The sequence below is a fragment of the Manacus vitellinus genome, unplaced genomic scaffold, assembly GCF_001715985.3.
Source record: "Manacus vitellinus isolate BGI_N305 unplaced genomic scaffold, ASM171598v3 scaffold_5_pilon, whole genome shotgun sequence".
Lineage (NCBI taxonomy): Eukaryota > Metazoa > Chordata > Aves > Passeriformes > Pipridae > Manacus > Manacus vitellinus.
Window position 1 is genome coordinate 25,367,395 of NW_021940682.1, and position 21,444 is coordinate 25,388,838.

General features: G+C 36.0%; 1 protein-coding gene across 4 annotated transcripts; it reads right to left on the reverse strand.

Moving 5' to 3' along the window:
• Nucleotides 1-881: 881 nt before the first annotated feature.
• On the reverse strand, nt 882-20,935 carry NTS (neurotensin). Of its 4 annotated transcripts, none has more exons than XM_008925480.3 (5): nt 20,022-20,270; nt 15,810-15,871; nt 9,409-9,633; nt 7,818-8,000; nt 882-1,109 (listed from the first exon to the last, which is right to left on the reverse strand). In XM_008925480.3, exons 1-4 carry the CDS (start codon nt 20,080-20,082, stop codon nt 7,854-7,856), a joined length of 495 nt encoding a protein of 164 aa, XP_008923728.1. In that variant the 5' UTR covers nt 20,083-20,270; the 3' UTR covers nt 882-1,109; nt 7,818-7,853. The 4 variants fall into 4 exon arrangements, with proteins under 4 accessions (XP_008923728.1, XP_017936265.1, XP_017936264.1 ...); XM_018080776.1 differs by lacking the exon at nt 882-1,109 and adding an exon at nt 20,813-20,935 and having other exon boundaries at nt 7,102-8,000; nt 20,022-20,099; XM_018080775.1 differs by lacking the exon at nt 882-1,109 and having other exon boundaries at nt 7,102-8,000; nt 20,022-20,099; nt 20,242-20,309.
• Between the last annotated feature and the right edge of the window lie 509 nt (nt 20,936-21,444).

Genomic DNA, 21,444 nt, shown 5'->3' on the forward strand with positions numbered 1-21,444 from the left:
TATTGTCCATTTATTTGACTTTTCCTGGTTTCCTCACATCCTTTCAACTGGTTGTACAAAGCTGTACTGTTTTAATAAGCTTTAGCTTTCTATATTATCAGTCTCAATGAATATCTATAATGGTGAATTTGAGCAATCATTTCTTATTCACACCCATTGCCAAAGGGGCAGATGCACTTGTAGCAGAAAAGCACTGATGTGTTTAAGTGAATAGAAATAAGGCTTGTAAGCACTATGCTTCAGATATTTTAACACTTTCTCTATCTAAATAAAGACTTTACTTTTCACGGTAAATGTCAGCTCCTTCTTTCACATCAAGATATGCCTTGGAAAGTGTTGCAAATAGTACATTATGTTTCTTCACGCAGTACTGAAAGCTGCTAATAAGGCATCAAAAATGTTTTAGCATAGCATTACTTCTTATACCTTCTGCCTTTTTGAATGCTCAGAAGACATCTTGTTTATAATCTATATCCACCCAATTCACAGAAACATGGATTTCAGTCCACCATGTCTTGAAGTAGAGTGTCTCATTTGCCACAACTAAGCTAAATACATGAAGAAATTCTAATTGTTTCAAAGATCAGTTCCAGATTACTTTCTTTCAGAGAATATAAATTTCTGGAGTTTCTATCGAAGCTTCTATCTGTAAAGACAATCTGAGAAAAGCTACGGTTCCCAATGCTGCTCCTTGATCTCACATTGAAGTTTCACAGCGATTCAGATGTTTCTCAAAGGTATTTCCCACGGCTCTAAACCCTCACCTCCCACCCTGCCAAGGACACAACAACATGTTGTTGAGAAATGTAGGCTTACAGATGTTTTTACACTAAGCCTAATATCAGCAATTCCAGATCATTTAAGTTTCTGGACACGGTGGGTGGGTTCTCAATAGATATTTTATTGTTCTTTTTCAGTATGGTTAACATTCAAAGGAAACTTGATTTAGAGTGCTAGCCATGCAGAAGTCCTCTAGGTTTGGATCCTGACGTCTTCCATACTTTGCTAAAGGAACTGGGGTTTACTGCAGCAGCTTTATTTTGCCTTCTCTAATCCCTTCAATTATGAGAGCATCCTGTCTCTTATAAGTGGAGCAACACACCAGAGCCCTGTTAACAGAACAGAATGGACAAAGAATGGAAATACAGAAAAAAAGCTCAAAGTTACAGAAGAAAAAACATTATGAAAAGCTAAATTTATTCTTTTCAAGTTAACTGAGTCCATGTACGGTAACACTTCAACCAAGCTTTTATTACCAAGGCTTAGTTTGTATTAGGACAGTCCCTGGACTTCTTCATTGTCCTAAATAAGATATAAGTATTAAACCAATGTATTCGTCAGACTTTTCACAGAGTAATCCCCTTAGTTTATTAATAAGTATTTAACTAACTAGAAATAAGAAACACATTGTATTTAAGCCCTCTAAACAAAGGTAAATTTTCCCTAAAGTATAATCTTCTCTATGCTAGAGTTAGATGGTATCAGGTGTTAACATTAGATTTAGATCATTCTAGCATTCAAAATATCTTATTACTATGGAAAGAACATAAAAACTAAGGTGTTACCACATGCAATCATGAGCAATAATGAAGCCTATTTGAAAATGCTTTCTAATTGTTTTCTTAGTTCAAAATTCTTTTGTGGAATAGGGAATTACTTAAAACACTTTCTGTCCGTCTTTGTTTCTTTGGGGGTGCAAAGGATGTAAAGAGATGGCCAGCTGAGTGTTACTTTTTGGAAAAGAATTCAGAACAATTTAAATAAACCATTCATTTGTGGGTACATGCACATATACATTTGTTCCATGTGCTGTTATTTTTTTGATTTCTTCTTTTTGAACAGAACAAAAGGCATGTTGTCTGTTCCAAACAGTTCTTTATTTAAAAGATCATTATATAAGGTACCAAAACACAACAACTACAACAGTATATGGTTATACAACTACCCTAACGATTTGGTAGTACATAAAAACAACCAAGAGATTTCATTCATGCAAAAGCTATTAAATAAACTATTTCTAAGATCTTCTCTATATCTGCTATAAAATAGGAAATCTTTCTTTTATTTTATTTTTTTTTTATTTTTTAAGGACAATAATGACTGTTTTTTAAGCATAGGGATTAGATTATTCATTCAACAAAAGTCTCTTTTTTTGCATCCCAATAAAAGGTTTTACAATACAAGATTCTAGGAAGTTGAGGTTTTTTAAATACACGTAAACAATGGTTTTGGAAAGAAATTTTGGAGGAATCATACAATTCATTCCAGATAAAATGATTCCCAAGTCATATTGCTCTGGGAAAACTTTATGAAAATAATTCACAATATAGCACATATTAGTTCTTTTCTTTCTTTCTTTCTTTCTTTTTCTTTCTTTCTTCTTCTTTGTTTATTTCTTTTTCTTTCTTTCCTCCTTTCTTTCTTTCTGCCTTTCCTTTTTTGTGTACACATTTATTTTACATTTTGAGTTAAATTTCTGTGGGGGGAAAACAATCTTAAATTCTAAAATATTAGATTACAAAAATCTATTATACGGTTTGAATTTTTAAATAAGGAATCTGAAAAAGCTGCAACAATGATGTCAAGATTGCCTTTTAGGATGTTCCCAGTCTATCCTTAACATCAGCTTCACTGGTGTACAAGCCCAGCAGTTTTTCATTCTCATACCATTAACACTTTGTTAAGCAGCTTAAGACACTGCACCTGGACAGAGGTCTTCATGCTGCTGGCATTCATCTATTAAAGCAATGTGTAGACAATCTGAGAAGCCCTTTATGTATTCATAAGAGAAATGTATCCTACAAAAGATTCCTACAATTGCTTTTCAAGAATAAAATAGGAAATGGTTCTAGACTAAGAGTGCACTGTAACTTTTGTGACAATAAAAGACTAGTACTTGACCCACTGGGAACTCAGATAAATGCTATTCCTTGATAATTCAAGTCCAGTTTTGTATAGTCCCATCTTTTCCTTCTATATAAAGGAAGTGAGGCATGCCCTGAGACATCAGCTACACACTCTCATCTACTCAGACAAAGCAAGTCTTACTTGGGAAACTAAGAGTTCCCAAAAACTTCAGAAACTGAAGGCTTTATATTTCTTAATAGCTGACACTCAGCCCAAAGTTCCTGGGTGGGTTGCATGTCATTTTCCTGTATTGCCGCCTGAGACAAGCCATTCAGTCAAAGCTTGCCAGCTAATGAGGTACCACAAAGCTCTTTCTATTCCACCATCTGATTGTTTGGTCTGGTAGGCCCATCCATATATCCTGGATCTGAATTTTAAAATCTGATCCTGAACATTATACTTTTATGTGTGTCTTAATCTGACATCTGCTGGATTAAAAAGGTTGGATGAGAATGTCAATTTTCAGTAGCAATAAACATTAACAAATGTGTTTTAGCACCTCTTGATAGAAGTACTTAGAAATGTGATTCAGATGCTCACTGGAAGTCCAGTAAATGGAAAGAAATAAAAATTATTTGGCATGTGTTTATTACTTTATTTAGAAGTCAGGAATATTTATTTCCTTATCTGTCTATGTATCTGTCTGTCATCTATCTACCTATTTGCAAGTTTTTGCAGACTCACTCATAAATTCTGAATGCTTGGATTTGGTAGCAATGAAAATTTCATTTCCTAGGTTCCTTATGAAGGTCAATTCCTCCCTTCCACTTTTTTTGATTTCTGGAGAGCGAGATACACGTTCTGACTCTATCACTATGTCACAAGAGTCAGTAGACTTTATTTTACAGGTTCTCTGCAACTCTAGTTTTCTGACTGCTTTCAGTCAGTCCAATATTTTGGACATCAAGAACATCAATGATCAGTTTGGAACCTTGGGGAATTTCAGAAGAACCTGCTTCTCTTTCTGCCCTCCAAAACTCAATCATTATAGTGGTGGCTTGTATTTTCATTTTGACACCCCATAGTGCAAACTGATAACTAATCTTGGGGAAAAAGAATAAAGATAAAACGAATTATGCGTCCAATATGTGCTTACTAGGAATAGGGTATGAGGCACAGTCATGATCACACATCGCAAAATTAAATCTCTCTTAATCTGAAAACTCAACATTTCATCTACTTTGTTCACAGTACATCCATTAAATTCTTACCTAAGACATAGAACAATGTTTACACTTATAAAAGACAGAAAACAGCAAAATTTATAATATACCACAAGTAAGACTCAAGAACTGAAGACTTACTCTATCACCACATTTAACCTCGATAATAGAAATTATTATAACGTTTCTACATGCATCAGAAGTGATAAAATTTTTAATTTCTCTATGTTTTACTTTTCTTGTATAGGGTAGTTGTAATATTTTGGATTAGAACCCTTAAAAATGTAAAAAATCAAAGTAAATCTCAGATATACTTAATTATACATTAGAAAGTATTGAGAAGTTTCTGCAATTGCTTTGTATGACTATATCAAATATTTTAGGAGGTTAAGAAATAATTCAGTATGAAGTTTCTGAATAATTGGTATAATTATTCATCTATGACCTTCATAAAAAGTTAACAACTGAATATGTAGGAATAATGTGCTCCTCTGAAAAGATGGAGAAAGACAGAACATCTCTCAATAATTGCCTTTATAAAACAAAATTTCCTATATCATTCTTTAAGCCAAGGCTGTAATCTGAACTAATGTTCTTCAAAATAACATTTTTAAACTTAAGCTTTATGAGTTTCAGGAAAAAAAGGGGAAGGGGAAGGAGAAGGGGAAGGGGAAGGGGAAGGGGAAGGGGAAGGGAACGGATAAAAAAGAAGCTGTCTGAATTTCTGAATTAATAGCTTTACATACTGTGAGACCCTCTTCTTACTTGAACTTCATTCAACACTCATTGCTGCAGCAAATACAGCATTGATTTTGCAGCCAATGCACAGCTAGGGACAAGGTAAGCACCCTGAGGTTCTCACTGAAAGACGTGCAAAATAGAGAAAAATATGCATAAGCATGCCTTTCTTGTTTTGGTTTTTTTTTTTTTTTTGCTGCCATCATCCAAAAGTGAAGGCTAAAGGAAGGCTGCAATTCCACTGCAGAGAGGTCATCAGAAGAAAGCTGTTGCTTCCTCCTGATGTGGAGGAAGTGAGAGATTTGAAGCAAATAAAGGTCTCCCAGACTTCAAAATTTCGCTTAACAGCTCTGTGTACCTGGCTTAATTCTATGGTTTAAGTGTGTTTTCTAATATTTTAATGTTGCTATGCTTGCTTTTCATGAGTGACCAAAAAGCTGAATTGCCACCATTGACTTTTGTAGCTTAACTGACCATGTTACAATTATAGATTTTGTTTCCTTATCTAGTTCAGACTGCCACTCTGAATGCCATTCCTCTGACAGGTCCCTGGACACCTCCATCAGAGACTAGGGACACCTGACAAGATGCACTTTCCTGACATGCTTTAGCCTCTGCCTCCTCCAGTGACACATAATAGCTGGCTGTGTGTGGATTCACAGTCTGCTGAAAGGAAATGGGTTATTTAAAGCCATTTTCAGCCAGTCTGACTAATCTGTTAGCTCTGCACTTCAGGGATCAAGTACACAGTCACAAGGTAAGTCCAACTTGAGCGTGGAGCACTAGATGAGGGTGAAACAGTTAATATCATTTGAGGTCCTCTGCCATCACCCTGAATATCTAAATCACCTCTAAAATGAAACATGGAAGGGTGGTTTTGTTTTTGAAAAGTGTACATTGAAGATATGAAGACCATATTACCTTACCTTACTTTTTTTTCTTAGCTCTTATACTCTTACACCAAGCATGAGAGAAAAATATAATGGCAACCTATTTTTTTGTCTTATTCTTCTGTGTTTCTCATGAAAAAACAATCTGAAATCTCTTTTTATTTTTTTCCTTATATACTGCTAGCAGTGAATTTTGGAACAACCTCTGTTCTGCTTTGTAATTTCAGACCAAAAGATAATTCAGAATGTAAAATAACCACAATAGGACTAGGGATCTTATAGGTCTGTTGGAAAGAGAATGTTAGCCACTTGAGACCATACTGGGTTTCCAGTCTAGTTATATGATAGTTTTGTGAAAAAAGTGAAGGGTATCAGTTTACTCGAACCTTATTTAAGCAAAATCCTGAAGCGCATTTAGCATTTAAAATACTGAGACTGAATGTGCTTAAGTGCTTTGGTGTATTCAAGTCATAGTGATTATTACAAAAATTAGTGTATGCTCAGCTATATCTTGTCAGTGCATACATTTAATGGTTATTGAATGAATAAACTGATTAATAACATTTGCACTGAGAAAAGGAAATATAATTAGTTTTAATACAGTGAAAAGAAATTTTACTGCAAAAAAACCATCCCTTCCCATGTAACAAAGTTGGTATAACCATTGGTATGGGTATGTTCTTTCTATGCATATCCCTGTATATGTTTAATAATAATTGGTAGAAAATCTAATCTGTGAGAGGATTTGGAAATTCTTAGAGTTTTTTGTTTTTGATTTTGGGTCTGGGTTTTTTTTTGGAGGGGGGAGGGTGAGGGTGGTTTTGTTTTTTGGGTTTTTTTAAATGGTTGCGTTTAGGGGGTAGTTCGGGGGGGTTATTTATCTGTTTGTTTTTGCAGAATTGCTTTGAGAAAATACTTCAGCCAGGAAGCAGGGAAGGTTTCAAAAACAACGTCTGTCCCATTTTTCCTCTTGGTCTGAGCATCCAGGCTTCACAGGGCTTGCACTATCCCTCTATTTTAATAGTTGCTGTGGCCCCCAGTCCTTTCAGCCTGTTTTCCTCCAGACTGAAACTCAGAATCATTGAGATCCCAAATCTTTAGCACACACCACAGAGATGGAAAATATGTAATTTTCAGGTGGGAATTGATTCCTTGCGCTTGAAAACAATTTTTCCCATTCTGTGAACTTCCCTCTCAATTAGCCTCCAAGACTGTCTTAAACCTTGACATTGACTATTATTACAAAATTGTAGAGGTAAGGAAAGCAAATGCCTTTTAATTGTAACTTTAAGATGTTTTAATTTCAACTCATCTTTTGAATACTTCCCCAAGTTTCTCATGTAATCAGATTACTATTTTGATTTTTAACAGTGACAACACTGGGACATGAATTAGCTTTTGTCTTTTTTTTTTTTCCTGAACATGCATAGATTAGGTAAACACTGTAAATTCTTTTAGTGATTTAATAAATTATTTAGTTAGTGATACACAAGACTCTAAGCACATCTAGGTTTGTTTTCGCTAGCATACTTTTTAAAAGTCTCATTATGTGCTGTTTTCCTAAATAATTAGTCTTTAGTGGCAAGTTAGAAGTCAAGAACTTAAAATTCACTTACAAGCAGACTATTTAAAATATTAATTTTGAAGTTGCCATTTAACAGTTAGTTGATAGTATTCCCTTCCTTCCTTAGACCTATTCCCTAATAAATTAATGGCTAATACATAAAATACTGTGGCAGTTCTTACCAGCATATTATAAAAAAATTGCAAGCATATATACGTTTGACATGTTGCATTAAGAAATTGTAAGATTCTCAGTAGAATTTATGGTCAATATCAATTTCCTTGGTGTTATGTTGGTGTTCTTTATAACTTTGGAGAAGACTACAAGATTATTGTAAGTATGTTGAAATCTCAGTTTTGTACAATACATCATGCTTAAAAACTAGTTTTATTTGCAAATGTATTAGTCCAATTAATCTCAAGTAGGAAAAATTCACAATCGAGAAACAGCAATTGCAAAAAAGACACAGCTATGTTATCATCTTGATTTTCCATAGTATATTTTCACACAAGTATGATTTTAGATTTAGATAAGATAACCATAATACACAGTTACCTATAAACTAAATATACATTGTTTTCTTCTGCTGCATCAGTAATATGAACTTCTCTTGAGTATGTATGGTCTTCTAGCTTTGTTCACATGTAGCTGCCGTTTCAGAATATAGGGATTTTTTCTCTTCATTATTTCTTTTTCTTGGCTTGAGTTCTCTAGATCAAAAGCATCTTGCTGAAGTAACTGTAAGATGCAAGAAGAGACACCATGTTATCAGGTTTTTTTTTGGTAATGAAGATTATAACTTCCTAGAAATTTTTAAAAAATACTTTACATATGCCACCAAAAAAAATCTTTACTACAATAGTTGCAGGGTTAAAAAAAAAAAAAGACAAAACTCAAGACACAAACCTAAGATCAAGCTAAAGATCAGCTGAGACCTACAGAGATGATATTTAAATTCCACTGAAACAAATGAGATCACTGGTTTTGACTAGAGAGAAAAGCTAGTATATCCTCCTTGCACTAAAACTCAAATTTACTGAAAACTTCCTAATGATTCTCAGTCTGTAGTCACTCATTTAGGCTAAACACCTGCACTCCTTTCTGGTTTCAGCTTTTGAGCAATATTTTAATCTGCAACTTTCTACAGCCAAAAAATCAAAATGTGTAATAAACAAATTAGAAATTAAATAAAGCACAAGAAGCCAAAATTTTGCAAATCGAACTTGTATATATAATTGCATTTTTAGTTTTATTTGGGAGTTCTCAAAGATGTTGCAGTCTTTTGTATGAATTGTCTCAGCAAATATGAGGATTTAGAATAAACTTATTTTATACAGAGCTTCCTCTATAAGACTGTCTGTGAAGCTGAGATAGCTGAAGAAATCTGGTTTACTGGAAAGTAAGTAGTGACACTGAGATATCTTTTTTAGCTACACAAAGCAGCTTTTAGTGTATTATTTAACGACACAAGAGGATTGTGCCTAGTGTGCTTCTGTGTGATCATTGCACTACAACAAATATCACAAATGGACTACAAACAATCCCTATTTAAGAGCAGTAATTTTCATACAGTCACAATGTCAACTTCCAGGGCCCTCTTTAGGTGCAGGGAAACAAAAAGCACAAGTTACGTTGCTGCCAGTTTCCTAGCACTGATATGAAACCCAGAGTACCAAGCAAAATGGTATGTACACATGGGTCTGCGTCCATGCATTTTGAATCCAGTTTGCCTTAGGGTCTTAAAACAAAAATACTGACTGCATTTATTTATGCCTCAATAAATGTGAGTAACTTCACAACTGTTAAGCAGATATTAATTATGTATTCTGGCATAGAGATTACTTTCATGTGTTTGTTTGGTTATTTGGAATGGTTACAAAGAACAGAGAAAGTATCCAGCTAAGAAAAGTTCTCATTTATCCATGAGTTGTTATAAGAAACATACACTCAGCTCATCAGAAACTGCACTAATTCTCAACTCTTATTAAAAGAGGCATACTAGAGGTATTAGAGAATATAAAAAAAGGAAGGAAAGCTCAGACAATGTGATGGAGGTCAGATGGATATGGATTTTACAACACCACTAAAAATAGAGCCAGAGAGTTTAACAGTATTTAAAACATGCATTTGTGACAGGTTTTTTTACCTCCCAATGCTGAAAGGCTCTGCTGTGGCAAAATTTTTGGAGTTGATATACTGTCAGCATTGCTTCCAAGCTGAAGCCATCCAGAGGAGAGGGAAGCTGTCTTCCTGAAACGAGATCCTCTTCATCTACCTCTACTGTCTCTCCCACTTGGTTGTTTAGGTTGTTGACAAGATTGCAGACATTTAGCAGGGTCATTTTCCAGTAAGGAAGTTTTGCTCTGTTAATCTGAAAATAAAAATACCCACTATTTAATGTGTTTTGGCTTTTTAGTAATCATGTGCAATATTCAGACATTTTGTTAGGAGCAAGTTTGTATTTCTGAAGTACTTTTCATCTGGTCAACTTTTAGACAATAATTATAGAGTACTGAACTTAGGACAGCTCATTTACTAAGCACACTAATTCTGCTTCCCCAAAGCCTTACCCTGCAGGTAGAGAAACATGATGAAAAAACTAAACTGCTACCAAACCAGAATGACAGCATTTCATAGCCATTCTGCACAGGTGCAAACAAAACATAGATGGAAATTAATATAATATAAAGTCGCAGATGCAAATAAGGACAATGAATCAAACCCACCAGATAAATTCCCAGTTCTGGAATGCAAGCTGGATGCCTGTGGTTAACTAGATGCTCCTCCCCAGTTCAGAACAAATACCAGTCATTTCAAAATTCCCTGAGAAAAGGAAAGGAGTCCCTGCCCTGGCACAATCTGTCTGATGAGGCTGGGTCTGAAGTTATGGAATTTGTAAGCCCCAGGAGTTTTGGATGCTGGAGAGTCAAGAGCCTGGGAGATGTTAGTTGAAGCTACAGGCTTAGAGGAAGATGGAGCAAAGATAAAACAGACCTGTGCAAAAAAAGTATTCCTGACTTGGTAACTAGACTGAAAAACTGCGAACTATATTTAGGTGGTCCATAATGAACCTGCCCAGAGACATTAAAGAAATTTCATCACGGTTTGTCTCAAATTTTGCTTGTTCCAGTACCTTACATTATTTATGAGCTATTTAACTTTTAAACACTTCTAAAAAATTTTGAGAATCTTAATTTTACTTTTTTACTGGTATTGTTCTTTCCAAGCAGTTGTGGCAATCATCTTCTTCTATTTTGGTTATCAACAGAAAAAAAGTGAAAAAGTGTATTTCTACCTCATTAATTGCTTTTCATGTCTTTGCCACTTTCTTGGTTCTCCCACTATTAATTATTTCTTTCATATTGTGTTCCTTTTAGTGGTTAGTAGAAAAATTAGTTTCCTTAAACTACTACTGGTGACACAGCAATCTCCAATCAAAAGTCAAATAGCAAATTCCTATTTATTACTGGCAAGGACTGCCTTGATGTGCACATTAGGATTAGACTTTACCTATGAACTGAAATGTGGTTGCTTCCTTTCTTGGATGTCCTAAGTTAAATATAGGTATTACACTAAAACAGACATTGCCTTTCATACTTGACAGCACTGATTGAGAGTGTGGATGCAGTGCTTACTTATCTGAACATTGGGTAATTACATAATCTGTTTCTTTAGAACACCTTCCTAACAAAGGGGCATTGCATTCGAGATTTATTTATAAATATAAATATATTTACAAATATAAATATATTTATAAATAATTTATATTCACCACACTTCCCTATTTTTTGAAGGAGAAGAAAGAAAATTGAGAGGAAAGAGGAAGAAACAAGAACAGCTGGTATCACTATTAGCAACAGATAAAAAAAATTCCCTTTTGGCCATGATCATTACTCCGATATACCTCTGATACACACATGCCTTTCAAAATGAGAATGATTTAGCCCCTTTAGAATAGAACCACACTGTGTTCCCAGATTCCTGAGAAGGTTCAGAAAGAATAAGGAAAGAGTATTTTGTTTTGAAGCTAAGAAGAAAGCAAATCTCAAATCTTATTTGGAAGCTTCTAATTGGTTCTATACTGTTTACTTTAAGCTCATCTGTTGTCCCATCTAAGTGCCCAAGTTAGTCTATCAAATTATTTGAAAATATGTGACAGGTTCAAATAAAATCACTCTCTTTGCAAAATATCTAATTTTATTAACAGAAGATAAACTAGGGAAAAGTGTCCACTGCAATTTCAAAATGTTCTTTAGTCTGTTTTAAAATATTTGTGAAATATAAAAATATGGAGCTCTCTATGACGATTGAGGAGGCTTTTCCAGTGCACTTTTCTCTCTTGGGTATACAAAAGAAATGCAAGCTACCACTGCAACAGCTTAATTACAATGGAGCATAAAATCTAAAGGCAGTGCTACATGAGCAAATGAGATTTCTGAGTTAAAAAGAATCAAAAATGTTCCAATGGATGGGAACAAAAGAGAAGAGTAAAGGATAGGGAAATTTTTTATGCCTTTTTGCATAATATATAGAATCTTTTCGATCTAAAGTTACTATTTTATGTCAGCCTGATGCATGTCTATGTTTAAAGGAATTTTACCCTGTATATTAGTAAAATACTTAAATAGCAGACTTCATTAGGTGAAATTGGTCTTAGCTGATACTTATGAGGTTAGGAGGAAACAATTTTTCAGCACCATCTGCAAGTATACTTTGTTTGTGATGAGAGTCTCATTCCTATTAATAACATGCGTATATCACCTCGAAGTATTTTTACTTGGGTACACCTGCTTCTGACTTATCTTGCTACCAGCTCACAAGATGAGACTATAAACAATTAAGAACTTCACTCAAGAGTAAACTTTGGGTTTTTTTTAACTGAACAAGGAGTTTTCCAGGTCATGTCCAATCACTGAACAGAGCAGTCATGTTGTTTTTCTTCTCCACTATTACAGCAAGCATGAAAATCAAACAGTTTTGCTTTTTAGATTATGAAAAATCTCTGAGGCAGTTATCTTAAAATTATATATAAAAACACAGTTTAAGATGACGATAATCCAAATGTTCAGGTTAATTTCCAGTATGTGATATATTTTCCACAAAGGCTAAGCAATAACAACTACAGTAGCTCAAGACATGTTTTGAAAAATACCTACACAAGAGAACAAGGAACACTTATCTGCCAAGATGGAACCAATTTTTTAAGATTAACTTGAAAAATATCTGGGAATGATCTGAAGGAACAAAAGAGACTGCAGTATGAACAAGAATTTAAAAGGTATTAATGCTGAAGTGAACATGATGTGTGCATTTCCATTGTTGAACATGCTTTTGAAAAAAGACTCGGATATATGATTTCCCACATCTCATATATCTTGAAAGAGAATTTTACATCATAAAAGAAACTGAAAAGAGCTTGGGAACATTTTGTTCTTTGACAACAGGTTTGTCCTATGCAAGATAAAAGATTCCCAAGTTATAATTTATATGATATTTTATTTCCATTTATGGTTGAATGATACTCCTGATAGTTTGCTTAAGACACTTCTTTTATTATAATGCATACCTCCCAAATGCTATATTTTTTTTAGAAAAACAGTTATCTGGTTTTTAAATTCTTTTCTTTATGTAGCGGAACCAGATAAAAAACGAAGTCATAATCAAGTAAAAAGCCCAAGCTAGTGTAGGATCTCTATGGTTCCTTTCCAGAATAGTAGCTGAATTGTGTTCAGATTGTAACGATAGAAATAATAAAAATATTCTCTATGTTTAATCAGATATAATATTGAGTTCTGTTACAGCTGAAGTTCTTCCATGGTGTATACTTATACCTGTAAACCTAATGAATTTTCAAGTGATGACTAAGTCAGGAAGTCAGTAACTTCTAGGTAGCTCTTCTGACAAGAAGGCTAAACTTTCTGGACAAATACAGTCAGAAATAGGCATCCTAAAACAATGAAAAGCTCAGAGGGTCCAAGACTTCAGAAAATTAAGTCAGGTGGGATCCCAAATGTGGAGTATATTCTGGTGATGATATACTCTTCAAGGAAATGTTTTTTCCCCTATAATTAACATGGGGGGGACACAATTAACAAATGAACTTAATCATTTTTGAGTTCAGGACATTCTTCTTGCAATTACTGCTTTCAGGCAAGCATTTAGGAAGTTGTGAATAGAGTTATCCCTTTGACAGGAATAGAGTTTTCTATTTGATATGAAGCAGAGGAAGCAGATAACTATCCACATATTTGTGACATATCAGGTTTTGTCATTTTACCAGATCTTCCACATGGCTTTTTGGATTTTATCTTAGAGAAAAGCCAGATAAAGCATTTTAGGGACTTGTTTGCTCTTTGTATCTTCTTTAAGATGTAACAGCAGGGAAGGGTGATAAACTTTATCAAATGTTGAAGAGAGGTTATGATAAGCATGGACATACTTCTTTAAGGATGGAGAGTGATTCACCATATGAATGACTTTAAAGAGCATCTTGAAAAAGGCAGCAGACACTGGACAGCCGTTTGTGAAATCAAAGGCATACAGAAATTCTTCCTGCAATATTGGATAGACTACTGAATGCTGCAAAAGGTATGTGCTTAAGCCCTAGCAGTAGTCTTGATGATATATTTCACAAGTGCCTACTGAGGCAGACTTTTTTTCTGTCAAATACTAAACCCAGAAGTGATGATCCACTTTGCTTCACTTTTAAATCTGAGCTTTCGTAAACAATATTTTTTTCCATCTTAATACTGTTTAAATTGTCAGGATTTCCTTTGCTGCTTATTACAAAGTCAGTGTCAAAGACAGTTAATGCAACTGAGCAGTAACTGCCCTCAACTGGAATCAGATCTCTGGCACAACACAAGACAGCTATTACACAGCTGGCAGAGGACAAGAGGAAAAAAAAATTCATTTTAGTAATGAATGTAATAGTGGTATACCTCTTGTAGAAAAGTTGATGGATACTTTTTAGTAGTTCTGCCATGCCTTACTTTGATGCCAAAAGACAATGTATATTGTCTAAAATAATGAATTTTAGATGGTAATTTAAGGCAATACAATGCAGAATTAAAGCAATGTCCCCAGCATGAATCAACTGCTTCTGTCAACATCAAGTGTCACTTGATTGGTATTAAATACCATAAAGAAGTTGAATAGCAAGCTACATGACATGAAACAACATGAGAGTATTATGGAAGACATCATTATTGCACATCAACCAGTGCAATATATTTGTGCATTTTGAGTTACCTGAGCTTGTGTTCTGTGGTGAGAGGGAGGAAAAGTGGAAGTTATGTTCATAGATCCACTAAAGCCAGCAGTAGAAATACCGATAGCTGCAGGTTTTCCTTCCAGGGCATACTATGCTTTGCCACACACAGAAAGTACTATTTTTGTCAACCTCCTACATTTAAATATGCCACAGAAAAAAAGTAGCTATTAAATTTTTCTGTACCTTAGAAAAGTGATTAGCAAACAGGTTTATTTGTCATCTAAGGTTACTTACCATGCCATTAAAGAACATAGAAACCTAAGAACTGCCAAACCAGATAAAAAAAAATAAAATTATTTTCTGGTCTCATTTCTTCTTTTAGTCTATTCAATAATTCTGTGGAAAAGCTCACATATAAGCAAATACAGTAAACGCAGAATCATTCCTGGCAGGTATTGTACTTAACCTTCAACTAGTCATTGGCTTACGAAGCTCTCTTTTTTTTTGGAAGAAATTTTTCATTTCTCATTTTATTTTCTATTAAATTTAAGCACCACGTGAACTTCATTGGAACAATGAATTAAAATATTCACCCTTAAACCCATGGTACTTTTTTCAGGGTTTGTTCTTTAATATATTGCTGAAGGTATATCAGACATATATATTTCTTAAATCATTTGTGGAAAATAATAAGGTTAAGAAATTATTTGTCTATTAACCTGTTCAATACATATGAGCAACACTTGCTGCTTCACCTTGTCAATATGAGGTTTAACTGATTTTTTATCTTTTTGTGTTAAAAAACATGTAGATCATTCACAGTCTGGCAACTTAGCAAGGAAATACCATTTATCAGGTTAATATTTTCACAGTCATGTCCTCATGTTCCTGTACTAACACTATGATTAAATTCTTAAATCAAAATCAGCATATGTATTAACAATTTTTGCTTTTCGACTGTCCTAATTTTATATATATATAGGAAAAGTTCTGCATGAAAATAACACTTACAGATTTAACTCAAGGTTAATTTAGCTTTCATCAGGCATAATCATATTGGAAACACGTTTCCTCATATAAATTTACATCTCTGCACATAACACAGTTTTGACAGTTTAATGAAAGTACCAGTGTACATGTGAGGAACACATTTATTGTGTCACATCAACACCTTTAAATTTCCTTTGAACTGGAGGAAATCTTGCACCAAAGCAAAACCTAACACTGAACTTCTTGGTCTAGACCACAGGTTATTATTTTGTCCAAAGACTTCTGGGTTTGTAATGAGAATTCTTTTGCTCCCTCCCATCAGCTAAAAGAGGAAAAATAATTACCTTTGATGTGTACATATTGGTCAATAAATCTGCTTCTAATGCTTTCATTTCCTCTTCTGAATCTGGGAATAAACCAGAAACATATGTTTATTATTTGATCACAAATCATGGACATTTCAATTCAGTATACAAAACTTATATCAATGAATTTTGAAAAACAAGCACAGCCTAGATAAAACCACAGCAAAATGACCTAGAGGGATGGTGAAGAGTCTTCAGGTAATGACAACATTATGTTAAAAATGATACTTACTACCTTTTTAAAGCACAGTCAAGCTTATTGAGGTGAATGAAACAGTTCACTAATCTCAAATCAATGGTGGACAGGCCATTAAAGTGGAGTCCTTTCAGTAAAAAAAAACTGCTGCAATATTCTTCATTCAAAATCATTTTGATTTTCATAATAATAATTTGTTACCTCTTCTTACTGTGGAAGAAGAATTTGCATATTTATTTTTAAATAATATTTATTTAAGTAGCAGCTAAGCATTTAGGTGAATGGCAGTAATGATTACCTGATTAATAATTAATAGTCTTGTTTATTCTGAGTTGAATTAAGGCTATTTTTATTGATATGAGGGAACTGAGCTTGACCAGTTTGTGATACAAGATCTTGACAGTGCACATACAAAAATAAAACATTCTGTGTGGCAGTCTTCGGATTTTCTTTACTAATTTAATTGATCTTTAACAGTTCAGTAGACTCACAAGACCTGTGATTTGGTGAAAAGGGTAAAATTGTTGTACAAAGAGAAAACAGACACATACATTTCTTATTTGTGCTGTAAAGAATCATAATGAAGATCTGTTGCCTTGAAAATGTAGTAGCAATCACAGCTCAAAAAGGAGAAATATACAGAAATCAGTCCTCAGTCTTTAAGTGAAACAGTGTTTCATATAGCTTTTAGCTTTCCTGGAATACTAGCAGCCCTAAAGCCAAACAATACACTAATATTTCAAACCAAACTAAACCACAATCTATTCGATATTTATATAACTCACATCTCACTTTCATTAAAATGATCAATGCTGTTGGTATGTAACACCCTACTACTGAATCTGGGTATAGATTCTGTCTATGACTTCATTTCAGAGATCATCACCATGTTGTGTCACTACCTTTCCCAGAATATGAGATTGTAAGGGACCTTATACACAAATATGTGCTAATCTGTCACAGGTTTCTGTTAGCACAGAAGCCATTTTTATGCTCTTAGAAATCAACCATGCTCAATCTTGATAGATCTTACCACTACCATCACTGCGTTTCTTCTTCAGGAAATTTTTCAAAACTATCAATGTTTATTCACTTTCTTCTAATTCCAAGCCTAACTTATTTCTAATTACAAATTTATTCATGGTATGTATATAAATTCATACACTAAAAATGATACATTTCTATTTATAATATTTTTTCAGAGGAATCACAGTTCTTCCCAGCTTAGATTTTTGGTGAGTGCTTACACGATGATCAGCAAAGACCAGTGCAAGGTCACTATGCCTTTTTGAGCATAAAGCATTCCCCTGGAAATCCCATAAATGTTTCACTGAAAGACTATGCCCCGAGTTATGGGACTCTCACTTATTTTTCTCTCTTGTAATAGCCTTGTATTCTCCAGCTCATCAGACCAGCCCTCCTCTGTGCCTGATGTGTTCTCAAGAGAGCACAGTACAGTTTGAATCAGAAGCCTCAACACTTAACAACCTTAATGCTTACCACTAGCTACAGAGGATAGCTCTCTTACATATTTTTGTATATTATTTGTTTTTCATGGCTGAAAAACTTCAGTATCTCACACACACACATAAAAAAAAGAGATTAGACAATATGATCAAGTCTTTTATTTCCTCAGCACTGGCTGTGCTTTGATTAAAAGGATCTTTTAACGGGAATTTGTATTATTTGTAAGCTACTGCATTTTGTATTGTTGCACTGCTTCTCAGTTCAATTATTTAGGTCGTCAAAAACTTCTGTGAGTTACGCATATCCCATTCCTCTCTAGGGATGCTCCTGCTCACCTCTGCATTACCAACACAATACATTCATTCATTATTTTTTGCATTGAAGTTATTGCATTGATGTAACTTGCTGTAATACTAATCTACAACCAGTCTTATTTAATATTTAACATTTTCATATTAAATAAGACTAGTTGTAGATCAGTATTATGGCAAGTCACTAGTAACTATTCTCCAACCTAATGCCTTTTTCTTCCTTCCAGCAGCAATGCTTGTCAGTTTTACCTGACTTCTTAATTGCTTTGCCACTACCCAAATTTCGGCTGGCAGCACAAGATCACCTTGGGTGAATTTCTACCACTGTTAGAAGCTGCTGTGAACAGGTGAGCAGCACACACAATGATAGCATCATGATTTGTGGTGTCCTGGGTCATGCCTGCCGAGAGCAGTAAAAGGGCTTGTGTCTGATTAACATCTGGGTTTTATATTCTATAAAGGATGTAAGATTACCATTAAGGTTGGAAGGTAGCTGCAGCTGTGGAAAGCGGGTAGGTATTAAGAAATATTTGGATTGAGAAAAGAAGCTTAGAGGACATTATTTAGGAGTCTAGCCAAAATTCTTTGAATGAATAATAAAGCAAGGCTTGGAGGAAGAGAAGGAAGCACGTCCAGGTAATTCAGGAGTGAAAGAGGTGGACAATGAGCAAAAGCATAAAAGGAACAGGGTCTCAGAGATCAATGTATAAGAAGTCTGGTCATGCATTATCATTCAAATCAGAGGGAAATCCAAACAGTTTGATGTCTTCTTGATTCTACTGACAAGAAAAAGTTTCTATTCATATATTCATATTTTACAGGAACAGTTACATTCTACAGTAACACACTGATGGCAAACGTTTTCAAAAGCAAATTAAAATTAACCATCATTTGACATAACTGACCATTTTAGTTAAAACTGATTTAGGCTCCTTCACACAAACTTCTCTGTAGCATTTCTCATTTTAAAATAATTTCAAATTTTCAAGCAAATAAACCGTCAATGTTATTTACACATACAATTTTGCTTCTGCTTTTGCTTTTTTCTTTTATGAACCTATTTTACTTTCCACTGAAATTTTTTACATTAATGGGCTTTCATTTAGGCTCTACAAAGAATTAAATTTGAATCTGCCTCATTGAAAATACTAGAGGAATTTGTTTAAAAAGCTTCAAATAAATGGGGAGAAAAAAAATCAATGTTAAGCCTTGTCGCTAAGATCACCAGTTCTCTACAATATACAAAATGATTATATTTAAACTGTGATAAAATGCAGGTATTACATGTGTTACATTTTTCTTCTGCAGGGAATACAAATTGAAAACTTTCAGCTAAAGGAAGAATTAGGATTTCTGAGTCCTCCTGAATACTGAAGTTGAAAAGTGAAGATGTTTGTAAATTTGCTCACTAAATTTTGTGGAGTTAAAAATCAAAGTAATTCAAAAGTTAGTTAAGAGTGTATTTTTAAGGCTATTCTGCTTCCTGTCTGTCTGTACACCTGTGTGTACCCATTTTTTGTCATAAATTTGGGATATAAATGCTACATATTCAGAGATATCATTTTCCAAAGGAGCAGGCAGTGCATTTTAACTCCTTTTGAGTTTCTAAAGCAGTTACTCTTGGAGAAGAAATGTATTTACATTGACCTTCCTGTTTTGTCATCTGCATCTGCTTCAGCATTTTTTGACCAAAATTTCAGATCAATTGCTAGCAATTTTTTCCCCACATAATAAAACTGTATTTCTCTCTCTAAAAAGTGACAAAAGTGTATACATATTCATGTTGATTTGGATTACAGCAGCTATTCATGAGTTGCAGAAATCATAATTTCTATCATAATTTGAAATACATGATATTCAATGAACCACGAATGAGGTATCGCAACCAAGCAGATGGTCTGCACTGATTTGTATCTCCAATGACTAGTCTACAGTTACTTCCATGACATGGATGCCGTGAGAAGGAAGGGCTTATATGAAGGGAGAAAGTTACGGGAGTAATACAAATCATGATGCTGGCCGGAGCCCGTTACTAGAGACAGCTCCCGGGCGCCTACCGGGGACAGCTGGGGAAGCCCGAAGCGACTTCACCTCTTTTCTTTAGGTCTCTCTTACAGCTCCGGGAGCATTCAGTGCCGAGTGGTCGAGGGACTTCGGGGACGGGCGGTGCGGGGCGCGCCCGGTCGGACACGGTGCAGGGCGGCGGCGGGGACTTACCTGAGCAGAGGCTGCAGGAGGCCAGGGCCAGCAGCACCACGCACACTAGCTGGACTCTCATCCTTGTCGCGCCGCCCTCTAGAAAGTAAAGTCCATAAATCCTGAGGAGAGACGGAGAGAGAGAGACAGAGAGAGAGAGAGACAGAGAGAGCCCCGCCGCTCCACGCCCTCCGCACGCGTGCTGTCGGGCGGCTGCAGGCACCAGACGGGGGACACAGACCCTTCCCCAACTATATAAGCCGCGGGGTGATGTCACAGCGGTGCCGCCGTCGCCTCCTGACGAAGATCCCTCCCTCCTCCCCCCATACCCCGTGCCCCCTCCCGCTGCCCCTTCTCCGCTGACGCCACTCTGTGCCTGACGCACGGCGAGCCCCCGCACCCACCGCCGCGGGGCGCGCCCCGCGCGGGCTTTTCCCGAAAGGGAACTGTCCTGTGGTCTGGAACGGTCCCATTTAATTTTTCTATTATTATTATTAACAAAAAAAAAAAAAAAAAAAAAAAAAGTTTCCTCGGGTGCTCGGTCCCCCGGCGCGGGGCCAGGGGCGGTCCTCGTTCGATTGACGCCTGATGCGCTTTGTCTTTCATCTGTAGAACCTTTCCCGATAGCGAGGGAAACAACCAGGGAGAGAATCGCTCACTGCTGATGGGCAGGGGTGCTAAAACGGGGATGTGCAGGGAACGTGTGACATGGGGTACGGTAGGGATATAACTCAGACCACGGGCAGGGGTGTTGCATGGAAAGTCACTTGATAGAGTCAGTCATAGATGAACAAAAAATCACGATACCCGACCCTATTACTTCTGAAGAGCGCTTGCCACAGCCACCCGCTGCGGTTTCAAGAGAGTGAGCGCTCCTAGGAGACGTTTCTCTCAAGATGCGCTTTTCCCGGCTGATTTTTACACTAGGTATCCTTCCTCAACGCCCCGCACAGAACAGGCTCCGTGCAGAGCACCCGGAGGTCAGAGCAGGGACCCCAGGCGGAGGCAGGGCGGCGGCGGGGCGGGCGCGCCCTACCTCGGAAGGGGGAGCGTGCTGGGGGGCGCGGGGTCCCCCGTCTCTCTACCGCACGCCCAGCCCTCCGTGCGAGCCCCGGAGCCGGGCTCTCCTGCCGTCCAGCTCTCAGCAGATGAGCCGTAAAGCCCAGGGAAATGACCCGAAGGTGAGGGCAGGGTAATCTCTAACGTGTGGGTATAAAACCGTAAAACTGAAGACTGGCGTCAACCTCCATTGCGCTACTGCTTTTGCTATGGGTATTTTTTTGTTTTGTGTGGTTTGGTTTAGGTTTTTTTTGGTTGTTTTTTTTTCCTTTTTTTTTTCCCCTCCAGATACACACAAATGCTCCATATGTTGAATGCAGATACCACAATACAGAACATTTCGGTCCCTTTGAATACACTTAAGGGCCGATACACATGGCACACG